Source organism: Staurois parvus, unplaced genomic scaffold, assembly GCF_062004578.1.
Source record: "Staurois parvus isolate SC_StPar_1 unplaced genomic scaffold, SC_StPar_1.0 ptg000124l, whole genome shotgun sequence".
NCBI lineage: Eukaryota > Metazoa > Chordata > Amphibia > Anura > Ranidae > Staurois > Staurois parvus.
The window spans coordinates 2,356,948-2,373,971 of record NW_028317920.1 but is presented as its reverse complement, the minus strand read 5'-3'; the positions used below and the strand labels follow the sequence as shown (position 1 = coordinate 2,373,971).

The following is a 17,024-nucleotide window of genomic DNA, read 5'->3' as shown; positions in this document are numbered from 1 at the left end:
CCCAGGACCAGGCCCTCCTAACCCTCTTGTATTGAACTGTATTGTTGCTGTATTGTCTCCCTTATATTGTAAAGTGCTGAGCAAACTGTTGGCGCTATATAAATCCTGTATAATAATAATAATAATTGAACAGGTGTACCTAATAAAGTGGTGAGTGCATAATGGATTTTTATTTACATAGAGGGTGGGCCATGGTTCCGGAATCAGACCACTGCCTGGATTACCACCATCAGCCAGGCACCAGCCATCTGAGCACCAGTTGGCTGCTACATTATCACTTAGGCTCCATGCACATCGGGTGTTTTAATAACACTGGTAGCGTTAGCTATGTAAAGTCACCTTAAAAACGCGTGTTTTTCAGCATTTTTGCATTAGTGTTTAGCCGCGTTTTTCCACATTTTTCCTTGTTTGCATTTTTTACACAAAAAATAAATAACATTTTGCCCAAACAATGCCCCAAGACGCCGGTTTGCAGCATTTTACCACATTTTTCAGTGTTAGAGCATTTTTTCCAGCTAAACAAATCCTCTAGAAAGCCACTAGTTCTGAGTTTTTTTTCCAGCCAAAAATCGCTGATTACAGTCTGTGTGTGCACGGACACATAGGATAATATGCTGGGGGGTTTATTGGCTGTAGAAAAAAATGCCAAAAGCCAAAAACAGCCGCTGTAGAAACTCCCCGTGTGCATAAGGACTTATAAAGTGGGTTGGCTTTGAACTGATGCGTTGAAGTGCCTCAACTATTCCCAAAAGATTGGACTCCTTTGAGGTGCAGTTGGCTATCCACTTTCTTTGGTGCTGTATCTCTACAATCTTGACTGATATACCTGGTGTCTTGATATTCCATAGGATTGAATGTGTGACACCAGCACCTGTAGACAAAAAGCTGCACTCAGGAACTGACCACTGGGAAACTCGGGCACTGCCCGAGGGCCCAGGGTCAGTATGGGACCCCATGAGATGTCCCTGGTACCTTTCATAGGCTTTTTTGGGTGTGATTTGAGTGTGGGCGAGGACACAGGGGCACAATGATCCCCTATTGCCCGGGGGCCCCATGAGTTGTCAGTCCGCCCCTGGACAGGAATACATGCAACGTCTGCAATTCAGCAGACTATAAATCAGCCTGTTTATAGGTTGTTTTTTTTTTGTGTGTTCCTGTTGGGAGATTCCCTGACATCCTTTTAGGACAATGGAGATCCAGACCAGGGGCGGACTGACAACTCATGGGGCCCCCAGGCAATAGGGGATCATGGGGCCCCTGTGTCCTTGCCCAAACTCAAAAAAGCCTATGAAATAAGTACCAGGGGCATCTCATGGGGCCCCCTACTGACCCCGAGCCCTCGGGCAGTGCCGAAGTTTACAAATGGTCAGTCCGCCCCTGATCCAGACCAAAGCAAGTGTAGAGCTGGGAAGGGTTAGAAATTCTGACACTGGTTTTGTTACTGTTTGTACCTTCCTGTTCTGGTGAAAACAGCACCCTTCATTTCTAGAGATGTTTCGTTACAGATCTGTTCGTTAAGTTAATAATATCATATAAATTAAGTTAGAATGACTTGTTTTCGGGATTCATTTCGTATATTTGGATTAGCTTCACATATTTGTTATTTTCAAAAAGATTTTAAATAATTTGAACTCGATTCAAAATTTAAAATTCAAAATTTGGATTCTATTTAATTTTATTCTATTCTAATCCATTCTCATCTATTTTATTTTATTCTATTCTATACTATTCTTTTATATTCTGTTTTATTCTATTCTTGTATTTTCTATTCTATTCAGTTCTATTCTATCCCTTAATTTTCTATTCTATTCCTTTATTTTCTATTCTATTCTAGTTGTTTCTATTCTATTATTTTTTCTTTTTTTCTGTTCTATTCCTTTCTATTAAATTCCTTTATTTTATTTTCTATTCTGTTTCATTATATTCTTTTTTATTCTGTCCTATTCTATTCTGTTCTATTCCTTCATTTTCTATTCTTTTATTTTCAATTCTATTATGTTCTATGCTATTATTTTCTATTTTTGTTTTTGCTTTTACTTCTGTTCTATTCTGTTCTAGTCTATTATATTAATTTAGTTTCTATGCTATTCTGTTCTATTCTATTTTATTTTCTATTCTTTTCTGTTCTACTATATTCTTTGCCTTTATTTTCCATTCTATTCTATTCTATAAAGCAGCCTAAGTAGGAATCATTATCTTATTTCACTGTTATACCTTACTGTAGGGGTTAAAACTTACTCTCCACCAGTTGCCCCACCCAACCTTGCCCAGGTCTGCCCCCAACCCCACCCTGGCCTGCCCCCAACCACGTCTCCTTAAAGTTTATGAAATTACATTTTTCTTTAGAATAAAGAGTCCAAAATATAAAACTGTACACAGTAATGTATATCCCAGCTCTTCTGTACTCCATTATAGTGATATGACATGTATACAGTACTTACTCCTAGTCCCTCTGAGTCCCCCATGGCGGTGGAGAGGGTGTCATCTCTCAGAGGAGGAGAGCGGACCTCTCCTGCACCTGTCCCCTCAGCGGAGGTGCCGCAGAAGCCGGAAACCGGAAGTTGTAAACCGGAACTCGGCTTCACAATGAGGCTTGGAGTGCAGGTGCAGTTGGTCCATACTTTATCTGTGCTCGCCGATCGCCACAGAGGAATTTCTCCTCGCATTTGGCGAGTGGGCGAGCGGCTTTTTCAAGCCCTGCCTTACTGTATTTATTGCAATATGTTTCCATTTTGAATTCAAATTCATTTTCAAATTCAAATAATTCATCTTGTTACAATTTTTTTTGCATTTGTTGAAGTTCCTTACTATTGTGATTCAGAAATTTGGTTACATCTGAATCTCTAAATAACAAAGATTTTTCAGAATTTCGATCCATAACTAAATAAATTGCACGTCTACTCATTACTTGTCTTAGCGTCGTCACAGAGACAGGAAGGGAAGGAACTTCTTCCCTATGGGGACCCAGACAGAAAAGAAAACCCAGTGTTATTAGTAAGGGGTGTTGGGTGCTGGACCAATATTTCCAATATTTGTGGGCTGGATCCTTGGCTAAAGTATTCTTCTGGAACAGCTTTTATCTCATGTAGACACAAATTGAAAGTCCACAAATTAGATTTTATTAACAGTAACCTTCAATAAAAGCCAACACGTTTTGGGGGCTTGAAATGGTCCATCTTCATCCCTGGAGGTGTGGAGGGTAGTATGTTCCAAAAGTAACATTTTTACATTGAAATAGATCTACACCAGGTTTTAATAGCTTGTAAAAAAAAATCTATCCAACAATCTATCCAAAACAAACAAAAAAAATTAATAAATTTTGAAAGTTGGGTGCCTTCATACCTCTTGAACTTTTTCACATTTTGTCATGTTACAAACAAAAATGTAAATGTGTTTTATTGGGACTTTATGTGATAGATCAACACAAAGTGGCACATAATTGTGAAGTGGAAGGAAAATGATAAATGGTTTTCAAAATTTTATACATATAAATATCTGAAAAGTGTGCCGTGCATTTGTATTCAGCCCCCTTTACTCTGATACCCCTAACTAAAATCTAGTGGAACCAATTGCCTTCAGAAGTCACCTAATTAGAGTTCACCTGTGCGTAATTTAATCTTAGCATAAATACGGCTGTTCTGTGAAACCCTCAGAGGTTTGTTAGAGAACATTAGTGAACCAACAGCACCATGAAGGCCAAGGAACACACCAGACAGGTCAAGGATAAAGCTGTGGAGAGGTTTAAAGCAAGGTAGATTATAAAAAAATATCCCAAGCTTTGAACATCTCACGGAGCACTGTTCAATCCATCATCCGAAAATGGAAAAAGTATGGCACAACTGCAAACCTACCAAGACATAGCCGTCCACCTAAACTGACAAGGAGAGCATTAGTCAGAAGTGCAGCCAAGAGGCCCATGGTAACTTTGCAGGAGCTGCAGAGATCCACAGCTCAGGTGGGAGAATCTGTCCACAGGACAACTATTAGTCATGCACTCCACAAATCTAGCCTTTATGGAAGAGTGGCAAGAAGAAATCCAATGATGAAAGAAAGCCAGAGGAAATTCCGTTTGCAGCTTGCAAGAAGCCATGTGGGGGACACAGAAAACATGTGGAAGAAGGTGCTCTGGTCAGATGAGACCTAAATGTTACTTTTTGGCCTAAAAGCAAACGCTATGTGAGGCAGAAAACTAACACTGCACATCACCCGGAACACACCATCCCCACTGTGAAACATGGTGGTGGCAGCATCATGTTGTGGGGATGCTTTTCTTCAGCAGGGACAGGGAAGCTGGTCAGAGTTGATGGGAAGATGGATGGAGCCAAATACAGGGCAATCTTAGAAGAAAACCTGTTAGAATCTGCAAAAGACTTGAGACTGGGGCAGAGGTTCATCTTCCAAAAGGACAACGACCCTAAACATCCAGCCAGAGCTACAATGAAATGGCTTATATCAAAGCATATTCATGTGTTAGAATGGCCCAGTGAAAGTCCAGACCTAAATCCAATTGAGATTCTGTGGCAAGACTTCAAAATTGCTGTTCACAGACGCTCTCCATCAATCTGACAGAGCTATTTTGCAAAGATGAATGGGCAAAAATTTCACTCTCTAGATGTGCAAAGCTGGTAGAGACATCCCCAAAAAGACTTGCAGCTGTAATTGCAGTGAAAGGTGGTTCTACAAAGTATTGCTCCGGGGGGCTGAATACAAATGCACGCCACACTTTTAATTTATTTATTTGTAATACATTTTGAAAACCATTTATCATTTTCCTTCCACTTCACAATTATGTGCCACTTTGTGCTGGTCTATCACATAAAATCCCAATAAAATACATTTACGGTTTTGGTTGTAACATAACAAAATGTGGAAAATTTCAAGAGGTATGAATACTTTTTCAAGGCACTATAACGTTCTAGCAGGATATCAAGCACCCAGGCTTTCCAGGGAGACAGCAGTGAGGCCTCAGGAAGCAAATGGAAGCAGTAATCCAAGGTCAACATTTTCTTTTCTAAGCACCTAATGTTTGACACCTTTTTGTAGAAGATTTTTATTTGGTGGAGTGGGGGCTGTCATTCAAGCAAACCTTGCATTTTTATCACATACAAATAAATACAATTTCTAAATAAAAGAGGATGAGGTAGGTAAAGCTTTTACACAAGTGCAAAGCCAACATGCTCTTGACCTTCCAGTCTAGGACGAAAAAAAAAAAAAAGGGTCGCCATTAGCCCTCAGGTTCCAGTATAAATATGTGAATAGAATGTTGGAAGAACAGTTAAATGTAAATTTAAATGATGAACCTAAAGTGGGAAAAAAACACAGCAATGTTAGCAGCAAATCATCTTATTTAAAGTTGGAGGACAAGAATTTACGATAGTCCATCTCCTTTAATTACATTTGCCTGGAGTCAAAAAGTTCTCGCCTATCACCTACACATCCATTTTATTTTCTATTCGCTAGGTGAACAATATCTCTGCTTTCCAATTACATGATTATGGTCCTGCAGTAATTATTTTTGCCGTTAATTGCCAACGATAAATAACCCCACCACACATGCATTTCACCTCGGTGACCTTCTTTATCCTGATCGCAACTCCTCTATTCTATAATTTAACGGCTCTTTAGGCCCGGCAAGAAAATGATGTACGGATTTTCCTGGAGGAGATAAGTAAATTTCCTTGCTTCCGTTCTGCTTGCGATCTCTCGCTTTCTTGTCTATTACCACGCAGGCTGTTTCCATTTTCACACTTAATAAGAGGACATCTGCATTCCGACTCTGTTTGTTGTCTTGTAGGAGTTGGCCGCTTTGGGCGAGCAATACGACATGGTGTTTATCGACGCTACAGAGGAGAATCCTATAAACTATTACAACCTGATTATGAGCGGCAATATGCTAAGGATGAACGGTGTGATCTGCGTACAAAACGCTTCTACAAGTAGCCGGGAAGGCATCGATGATGAGACGGGATTTATGTCCAGGGAAATGACAGATGTAATTAAGGCAGACGCCAGAGTGGAGCAGGTTAGTGCTGTAAGGCTGCAATATACAAAGCCGGAGCTGCTGGCTGTCTAAGTAATTTGAACAAGCAGAAGGGAATATTTAACTTTAACAATTCTGTTTAGAGCAGACAGCTTTTATTGTTTCTGGTACTGGGGCATGGCAGAATGTCCCATGCTAAAAACAAAATCTGTGATTTTTTTTTAAAAGTCTTTGTTAAAGCATAACTCTTCATTTCTGGAGAAGGTGATATGAGTCGGGCAAGAAAGCAAAAGTCACTTTTGGTATAATATTCAGAGCCAATTGTCTTCTGTTTTGCCTTATTGAAGCCTTTCTCAAACAAGAAAGGAGCCTTAAGGTTCCTCCAGAGGTTGCTAGATGTTCCTTGAGCAATGAGCTATTTCTGCCACCAATGCCATCAAGGGCTTTCTTCCCAAAGACCACAAATATAAGGAGCATTCTTCCCAAAGACCACAAATGTAAGGATCATTCTTCTCAAAGACCACAAATGTAAGGATCATTCTTCCCAAAGACCACAAATATAAGGAGCATTCTTCCCAAAGACCACAATTGTAAGGAGCTTTCTTCCCAAAGACCACAAATGTAAGGCTCATTCTTCCCAAAGACCACAAATGTAAGGCTCATTCTTCTCAAAGGCCACAAATGTAAGGATCATTCTTCCCAAAGACCACAAATGTAAGGATCATTCTTCCCAAAGACCACAAATATAAGGTGCATTCTTCCCAAAGACCACAAATATAAGGAGCATTCTTCCCAAAGACCACAAATGTAAGGAGCTTTCTTCCCAAAGACCACAAATGTAAGGATCATTCTTCCCAAAGACCACAAATATAAGGAGCTTTCTTCCCAAAGACCACAAATATAAGGAGCATTCTTCCCAAAGACCACAAATGTAAGGCTCATTCTTCCCAAAGACCACAAATGTAAGGCTCATTCTTCCCAAAGACCACAAATGTAAGGATCATTCTTCCCAAAGACCACAAATGTAAGGGTCATTCTTCCCAAAGACCACAAATATAAGGAGCATTCTTCCCAAAGACCACAAATGTAAGGCTCATTCTTCCCAAAGACCACAAATGTAAGGATCATTCTTCCCAAAGACCACAAATGTAAGGGTCATTCTTCCCAAAGACCACAAATATAAGGAGCATTCTTCCCAAAGACCACAAATGTAAGGATCATTCTTCCCAGTGACCATCACACTTAGGTAACTTGGGCTAGGGATAAAGTAATTAATTGTAGGGGTTTCTTAAGATCCAAAGGTTATTTCAAGGGTTCCTCAGTGTTAAAAAGGTTGAGGAAGGCTGCCTTTTCAAGAAAAAGAGAGGAAGGCGCCTCTATGTGCAGTATTGACAATTTATTCAGTAAACAATGGAAAATTACAAGATAAATGGTTAATAAGACTCATCGTGTGGTAATAAGATCCAGGTGGGACATCCAGCCTTCCAGCAGAAAACTATGCCTATAGGATCAGGAAGTAGAGACCAGGATGTGTCTGTGCATCAAAAATGAAGCTTGGTGAGCAGAGTCAGATGTAACAGGTGAAGGGGGCGGTAATGCATTTTGGAGCATGCTCAATAGGCTCCTTCTTCAGACCTCTTTTTCTTGTTACTGCATTAGAGCCTTGCTTCCACTCTAAGAATAGCTGCCTCAGTGTTACTGCTCCCATCCATCCATCCCTGATATCCATCTGGCACCTTTATCTTACAGCTACAGAGGTTGGGCTCCAACAAGCGTGCCCTATATAATATACATTTTAAGGCTGCCTTTTCCCTAACCATTTTTTAACTAGAAAGAGACTTTTGTTGCTGTTTGTATTACCTCTAATGGGATTCACTTGCTCTTTTGGTTATGGTGACCATTGTCCCCATTGTGGGGAAATCCAACATTTTTGAATTGTCACAGGAATAGGGGTTACAAAGTTAGTCAGGTCGAAAAAAGACACAAGTCCATCTAATTCAATCAATAGAAACAATGTGACCCACACTAAATTGACAGGTGCCATTCAAGGTTCCACCAGGTCCCTCTATGAAGCAACCGCTTACAGTGCAGACAAGAACAGACCTTGTCCCAGCTGTAGACATCTAATGAAAAAGGAGAAGTCCTGGAAGTTGCTCTTTGCATTTCACTCCACCCACAGATCTTAGTCATGGGGAACTTGGGGGCATGGACTGGTTGGAGCCCACGCTGAGGCTGTCATACACCATCTTATGGGGTTTTTCAGAGATGTGTGACATCCAGGACTTCTCCCTTTTCCAATAGAAACAATAAATACATAGACAACCACCATGTACAAAATCCTTTACCCACAGTTAATCCAGTGGAAGGCAAAAAATAAACCCTATGAAGCATGGTCCCATTTGTTCCAGCAGGGGAAAATAATTCCTTCCTAAAATCTTCCAATGGAGCTGAAATCTTCCAATGGAGAAACATATTCTAGTGATAGTTGTCTAAAGCTGGCCATACATTTTGAACAACTGACTTTAATTTCCATTGGAGTGCACTGAGAGTGTAGATTATAGTCATGGCTTCCTCAGCTCCAGACTATTATTGCATCATCTTGTCAATGCACCCCCCTTGGCTGGAATTATGCTTGTTATCACATTTCTTTATCTATCCTTGAATAAAAATGTGTAGAAAAAGAACAAATGACTTTTGGCAAACTGAGTGGTACTGGGGGCAATTCGGGAGAGGAGATACGTCTGTATGTAGTGGGCAACAACTTGTGCTAACTTTCAAAGGTGGCTGAGAGTTCCCAGTCATTAAGGGGCTTTTTGCTTTCGATCTGCAAAGACTGGCCATATCCCCGGAGGAGAACAGTCCACATCTTATCTGTACATAGGAAGGAAGTTGTTCCTGTGCATTGCTTCAGACAAGTTTGGCATCCCATAATCCCTATTACCCCATCCAAGTTATTTCCCTTAATTTAAAAAACAAAACCAAACAACAAAACCAATCTCAGAGACTGTTTCATTGTGCCTGGACAGAAGAAGAAAAATGCTTGTTGCCTGGCTGTGCAGGGACAGGGAAACCAGTTACTAGTGGCCCACATTTATAAAGGTAATTATATATATATATATATATATATATATATAAAATTATGTATAATTTATTATAGTTTTGCTTAAAAACTTTTACTTTAACAAAAAAATAAAAAATACTGAATATATTGCAGTTTACAACTTCTTGGATGTGATGGCGCATTCATTTCCTTTTCCAGGCTCTTTTCTTTATTTTCACCTGGTGATCCATTAACCATTAACATACTTCCTGTCCTAGGGTGGCTATGCTAACTCCTCCACTGTACTGTATGTATGGAGAAGCAGCGTAGCCACCCTTGTATAGCAGCTTTGTCAATCTGTGAAGAAGATAATGTTAGATGGACCAACTAATTAAAACCTAACTCCAGCTAACCTGTTCATGCCAACAGCACTCAAATATGTGGCCTCTCGGCGACTGGGCCTTGACGCCACGTGGCCACATATTTGCGTACCAAAAGTGAACAAACATGTGCCTAGGGCGCGCGCCCTGCGAGCTCCCAGCACATTTACTGGCACTTCATGGAAAGGTCCCAATCATTACTTGTGATCGGGACCTTTCCAATCATCAGACCATTGTATTAGCCAATCACGACAGTCATGTGACCCTAAACCCTGTCCCACCTCCCGGCATCACAAACCCATTAAAGGGCCGGGAGGCACCAGCATCAAGTGGTTAAGCAGTTACAGTTTTTTTTCCTTTTAGGATAGAGGTTTTAACCTAATAAGTAAAAACTGCCCATTGTAAGCAACTGGCAGTGTTAAACACACTGGCAGGGTCAACAGGTAACAAAACTATGTTTTGGAGGGACCCTTACATATAGTGAAGTGACTGGCCTCAGGTGATACACAAAGATGAAACAAATCCTCCTATATAAGTTGTACATGTGCATCTGCAGTCTCTTCAAATTGATGAATTTTTAACGCTTGTCTGAGAGTTCAGAAAAAAGGGGATGGAGAGCTGAAATAACACACTGCAGAGCCCAGTGAGGAGAACTCTGAGAGCTGATTGGAGGGAAGAGACAAACCCCTCTTCACACAGCTCATGGTAACAGAGCTGAGACGGCTGGAGATCCCTCCCCAAAGGAATGAAGTAGCAGACAGAAACTCTTAGTGCTCTGGATTAAAGGGATATGTTTTGTACATATTATATGTCTGAGGTTTACAACCACTTCAGTGATGCTGAATATGTCATTTTTGATCTTATCTATATTCTACTTTAATAATTTAGAAGAGACTTTTTCAATTGTTTTACCCCTGAGGAACCACTAAAATAGTTTTTAGGTCTTGAGGAACCCTTACTCATACTAACTTTTACAGTGGTGGTCATAATACCACCCATGCGGACAGCTAAAATATCATTGGGTCATGCAGCTGGCTTTGCCAAGTGGTGTTGGCTCTGGAACCATCCAGGCACCATCAGATGTTAGGTCAATCAGCTACAACTCAAAGAACCCCTAGCAAGCAACCTCTGGAGGAACTCTGGTAGAAAATGGCTGACATGCAATGTGAATTGGTATACGGACTTTACAATTTAGTAGAGGACAAACAAAAATAATGATGTAGTGATACAGGCCAGAAATAGGTCCAAGCCCTGGGTCATCTTTCTTCATAAGGCGGATGCCTTGTTGCCTGTTTTTGGTCAATCTGGAGAATGAGGAATGTGAAAGTGAACACAAGTTCTGGAACACAAGGACGTTGAAGAATTGAACCAATGCATTGTTGCTCCACACACTTTAAACCTTTCTAGAAAACAATCAGAAAAACATATCATTTATACCATTGTTTGGTGTGATAAAAGAAGATTACTAACAAAGCTCACATCCTCGGAATCCTCCAGCTTTTGTTGAAAAACCTTCCAAATTCAAAAGGTAGCAGTGATCTCATTTTATAAGGGATAAAATTATTTGTAATGTATATTATTAAAGACATTTATATGGAAAATGCATATAATTCCCCTAGACCAGCCTTTCCCAACCAGGGTTCCGTGAAACCCAAGGGTTCCTCCAGAGGTTCCTTAAGCAATTTCTGCCCCTCAGATAAATTCCAATTGACACCATTGATCTTTTTAGCTATCTGTAAGGGAGGAAATCTTCCCAATGACCACAAGTATAAGGAGCATTCTTTCTACTCACCATCACACTAATCAGACCTCAAAACTCCATTACTTAAAAAAAAATATTATATTATTGTGAACCCTGTGTACAATGCAAATGAAATTAAAGGGGATACATAATTTAAATAGTGCAAATAATTCTCAATAAATTCCAATATAAATCAAAAAAGTATCAAAAACATTTTTATTTAACCTCAAATTATTAAAAGCGCACTCCAGTCAAAACTGAAATAGGAGTTCTGACTGAATCCCTCTGGTCTGTAATGTCTACATCCAGGAACCCCTTTTGCTAACATGCTTGTAATATGGGAGAGGTAAGAGGTTTTCCCAAACAGCAATGAGCAAATCAGGTGAACTAAAAATGTTTGGATTCTTCAGAATATAGAAATCTTTGTCCAACGAGCAGAAAATCATATTTATAAAGCTGATTGCTTGGATTCCTAAATGATGAAATCATCTGTTTTTTTAAGGTAAAATTACCGTCAGACTGTGGAATTTTTATTGGAAGGCGAATACCTCTCTCTCAGACCGTCCATCCATTGGTAAGCCTTTGTTTGATTTCCCTGAAAGGTAATTTTTTTTATAATGCAACAAAATATATTTATTAAAGGTGGATAAAAGTCAGAAAATGTCAATGGATCTGAGCGCCGTAAAGAGCCATTCATATAAGGGAAAATTAGTGCATAAGCCTGAGCACCCTACTGCGGCTGTATTAGTACATATAGAGAAACCAATAGCTTTCAAGAAAAAGAACTCTGTGAGAGTGACTACAGCTAAACCTCATTAGGAAATGTACCTTTATTGTAACAAAAGTCAGTGTAGATCACAAGGAATGCCTGGGCCAGGATGGACGGCCCATTCGCTGCGATGGAGATGGTATGAGCCAGAGTGCTCCTGTCACTGGCAATGGACAACATGACCGTGGCATTCTGGAATGATGTCATCACGGTCTACGGAGGAAGCAGGAGGGGAGATCCAGCTCTGGACTGCAAGCCAAGATGGAGGTCGGTAACCTGGACAACGCGTTTCGCACACATGTGCCTTATCAAGTCCACAAGCAGATGGTGTTCTGATTCCACACTGACACCCATGCTAACAATATCAAAGGAGATGGATGGACAGCTGCGGGCTCACGCAAACAAATGCCTCTGGTCTAGTAAGGATTGGATCTCCAATCCCAGAGGACTCCAGTTTTGGAGGGCGGGGTCTTCTGTGACGTCACCACGTTCTGGCCGGTGGTATGACACTGCGGGAATTTTTAATCTGTATACTGCCTTTATGCACCTTATCTATGTAAGTGCAATATTTTACTGAATACATTTTTGAAGTTCTTGCACTATAAAGTCTCTTCTTTTTTAACCCTTCCCTACATTGTATGGAGAGTGGTTCGATGTGAGGAATTCGTTTGGGTGAGCCCGCAGCCGTCGATCCATCTCCTTTGATATTGCTAGCATGGGTGTCAGTGTGGAATCTGAACATCTGCTCGTTTGTTCTCTTGATTGGAGATCAATGTGTCTGGTAAGAGGCTGATCTGTCTGTTGTGGCGAGCACTTGTGGACACCATAGCACTTTGTTGCAAGATTTTTTCAGCACTTTCACATTGGATTTGGGACTTTTTGCTCATTCACATTATGTACATGGACTTTTTAGCACTTTAGATGCATTTTCTGCACATTTTGTATATGTACATATTTATTTATGGTCTATTTTTGATATATTGTGTTTAGCTATTGTGTTAGATTGGTTTAGTGTACAGCGCACTCATTTATTTTTCATTTTTTCATTTTCTGATATTCAGGAAGAGAGAAGCAGTAGTTCACTTTATTTTTTCATTTACAGTATATATTCATTCATTGCAATTTATGTCATATTTTGTCATTTTTATTATTTGTTGGGTGTAGCGCATGTTTTCTCTTTTCACAAAATTGGATTCATATTCGGTAATTTTTTCACGTAGAAAGGAATTGTGGAAGATGACATTTTTCGAGGGTTTGAGGGGCGTGACATACTGAATCGCTTGCGGTTGGATGGTAAGGTCGCCTATGTGACTGGAGGAGGTCAGGGTATTGGACGAGCTTTTGCCCATGCTCTAGGAGAAGCAGGTGCCAAAGTGGCCATCGTGGATATGGCCTTGGAAAAGGCTGAAGCTGTAGTACATGAGCTGCATTTGAAAGGTATATGAATTTTGTATATATCATTAATCATTCTATGTTAAGTGGACCTGTCATTTTCAGCATTGCACACCTTATTCCACTGTGGTGCCATGGAACCACATACACTATATTGCCAAAAGTATTGGGACCCCCCTCCAAATCATTGGATTCAGGTCTTCCAATCACCTCCATGGCCACAGGTGTATAAAATCATCACCTAGGCGTGCAGACTGCTTCTACAAACATTTGTGAAAGAATGGGTCACTCTCAGGAGCTCAGTGAATTCAAGTGTGGTACCGTGATAGCAGTGCTGGGACAAGGTCATCTAGAGCCCAGGGCAAACATGTCAAATTGCACCCCCCTCCCCCAAGATGTATGAGCATTATGTGTCAGCAAAAATCCCCTCCCTCCAAAAAGAAATTGAGCACTATTCTGCATGCTTACCCCCAAGCATAAATTCCTCCTCTTTCCAATACAAATCTTTGTAGCTCAAATCCTTTCTCTCCCCATATGCCCCCATTACAAATCCTTCCCCCCCAAAAATAATCCCCCTCCCAGCACAAATCCTCTACCACTCAAATTTCCCCTCTGAGCACAAATTTTCTTCCCTCAACTCCTAATTCCCCCCTCCCAGCACACATTCCCCTCCCTATATCCCCAATCCTAGCCCCCTCCCAAAAAAATCCCCTTCTAGCACAATCCCAACCCCCCCAAAAAAAAAAAAAATTCCCTTCCCAGCAAAAATCCCCCCCCCACACACACACCATATTGCCTTTTCTAGTATGACCCCCAACCAATCCTTCCTCCTAGCACAGATCCTCTTCCACCATCCCCCCTCCCAACACAAATCACCACTCCCAAAATTTCCCCTCCTAAAACAATTATTACCCCCTGCCACCCCCCAAATCCCTCATTTCAACACAAATCTCCTCCCTCCAATCTCCTCATGGTGCCCCCCTACCTCACGCAATACCACAGCGTCCAGAGCAGCCTCCCCTCCTGCCCATCCCTTGTCTCAGTCCTGTGTGGTAGGTTACCACCTATGAAATAAGTCCATCCGTGACATTTCCTGGCTACTAAATATTCCACGGTCAACTATTGTTGGTATTATAACAAAGTGGAAGCAACTGAGAGCAACAGCAACTCAGCCATGAAGTGACAGAGCGGAGTCAATGCATGCTGAAGCGCACAGTGCACAGAAGTCACCAACTGTCTGCAGAGTCAATAGCTAAAGACCTCCAAACTTGGTGTGGCCTTCAGATTAGCACAACAACAGTGCATAGAGAGCTTCATGGAATGGGTTTCCAAGCCTTACATCACCAAGTGCAATGCAAAGCGTTGGATGCAGTAGTGTAAAGCACGCCACCACTGGACTCTAGAACAGTGGAGATGTGTTCTCTGGAGTAACCAATCATGTTTCTCTGTCTGGAAATCCAATGGATGTGTCTGGGTTTGGTGGTTACCAGGAGAACGGTACTTGCCGGACTGCATTGTGCCAAGTGTAAAGTTTGGTGGAGGGGGGGTTATGGTGTGGGGTTGTTTTTCAGGGGTTGGGCTTGTCCTCTTAGTTTCAGTGAAGGGAACTCTTAAGGCATCAGCATACCAAGGCATTTTGAGCAATTTCATGCTCCCAACTTTGTGGGAAGAGTTTGGGGATGGCCCTCTTTGTTTCAACATGATTGCTCACCAGTGCACAATGCAAGGTCCATAAAGACATGGAGGAGCCAGTTTGGGGTGGAGGAACTTGACTGGCCTGCACAGAGTCCTGACCTCAACCCCACAGAACACCTTTGGGATGAATTAGAGCAGAGACTGTGAGCCAGGCCTCCTCCCCCGACATCAGTGCCTGACCACACAAATGTGCTTCTGGAAAAATGGTCAAATATTCCCATAGACACCCTCCTAAACCTTGTGGACGGCCTTCCCAGAGGAGTTGAGGGTGTTATAGCTGCAAAGGTGGGCCAACTCAATATTGAACCCTACAGACTAAGACTGGGGGGCTATTAAAGTTCGTGTGCATGCTCAAGCAGGCGTCCCAATACTTTTGGCAATATAGTGTAAGTGGTTTTTCCATCCCACACATTCAGTATTCACTATGTACCTTTCATTGGGCTATGCTGCCAGCAGGCCTATGATCTGTGCCGGGACATGCTGGGGGAAAGAATGAGGTGAATAGTAGCACATACATTGCTCTGAAATAGTACCAACCGTACACTACAGAGAACTGGAGGGCTTAAAACGGCACAGATTTAGGACCAGGGCTCCTGTTATAAACCACGGGGCTCCGTACAGCAAACCTGACAGCCCCCGGCAAAAAAAACACAGTTTACTATGCTTTAGTTATGAATGAACACAGTGAGTAACTGATACAAATCACTCATTGTGTTCATTCAGGAAAGGAAGGGCTTGTAAATGTAACATATTTACCAGATCCTCCCCCCCTTCCATCTTGAAGGATCCTATGCAGCTGCCAGTGGGAAAGAGAGGAGAAAAGCCAGCAACACTGCAGTGGTGGAGGGGCACGGGCGGGGGGGGGCTTTGGCTGGGCAGCAGGAGGAAATAAGTAGTGCACAGGGAGGGTGATCAGTGCACCGGGTGGGGGTGGTAGTTACTGGAACCGATCCCCTGTATGGCTCTCTCTACAACACTGAAAGCCAGTGGGAGGAGAAGAAGCCAGCTTTCAGCTGCTGCAGAGGGAGCCATCCAGGGGAACGGTTCCAGTAATTGTCCCCCCCCGCCATGCCTATCACCCTCCCTGGGCCTCCCTGCTGACCTGGGCCCCGTACAGGAAGACTGGTGGTACCCCATTATCTATGGCTCTGTATAGGACTAACAGTGGGGAAGGAAACAAAATTCAACATTGCTGGTGTCACTGAAAGGTAAATATGTCCCTACATCAGTGACTGAGTGGTCACTGAAAGAAAAACGTGTCCCTGGAAGAAAAAAATATCCATGTGTCAGTGGTGTCATTGAAAGGAAAAATGTGTCTGCGTTTGGGATGTCACTGAAAGGAAACAATTTCCCTATACTGGTGATGTCACTGAAAGGAAAAAATGCCCCAATGTTGCTGGTGTCACTGAAAGATAAAAATGTCCCTGTGTCTGTGGTATCACTGGAAGTAAAAATGTTGCTGCATTGATGGTGTCACTCAATAGAAAAAATGTCTATGTGCTGGTGGCATCACAGGAAAGGAAAAAATGTCTATGTGTCAGTGCTGTCATTAAAAGGAAAAAATGAGTCTGCGTTGGTGGTGTCATTGAAAGGAAAAATGCCTCTTCATCTGTGATGTCATGGAAAGGAAAAAAATTCCCTGTTTCAGTGGGATCACTGAAAGGGAAAAATGTCCTTGCGTTAAAGGTGTCACTGAAAGGAAAAAAAAATGTCCCTGTACTGGTGATGTCACTGAAAGCAAAATATGCCCTGCATCAATAGTGTCACTGAAAGGATAACAGTGTCCCTGTGTCTGTGGTGTCACTGAAAGGAAAATGTTTCTGCATCAATGGTGTCACTGAAAGGGAAAAAATGTCCCTGCAGGGATGGTGTTGCTGAAAGGAAAAAAATGCCCAAAAACTAGAATTTACCAAGCCTAAGCATCCACCTCCTCTTCCTAGTAACAAGCTTTCCATTCGCTAAAATAAAAGCGCTGAAGCCTAAATATGCCTGAATACGTCTGAAAAAAAAAATTGCAAAAATGGACA

General features: G+C 41.7%; 1 protein-coding gene across 1 annotated transcript in view; it reads left to right on the top strand.

The window, feature by feature from the left end:
• The window catches only part of LOC149467071 (uncharacterized), a 112,480-nt gene that overhangs the window by 15,033 nt on the left and 80,423 nt on the right, over positions 1–17,024 (top strand). Inside the window, exons 3-5 of the mRNA XM_089672266.1 lie at positions 5,795–6,022; positions 11,644–11,715; positions 13,131–13,347. Of these exons, the coding sequence (XP_089528392.1) occupies positions 5,795–6,022; positions 11,644–11,715; positions 13,131–13,347 (517 nt within the window). The remainder of the gene's footprint in view (positions 1–5,794; positions 6,023–11,643; positions 11,716–13,130; positions 13,348–17,024) is intronic.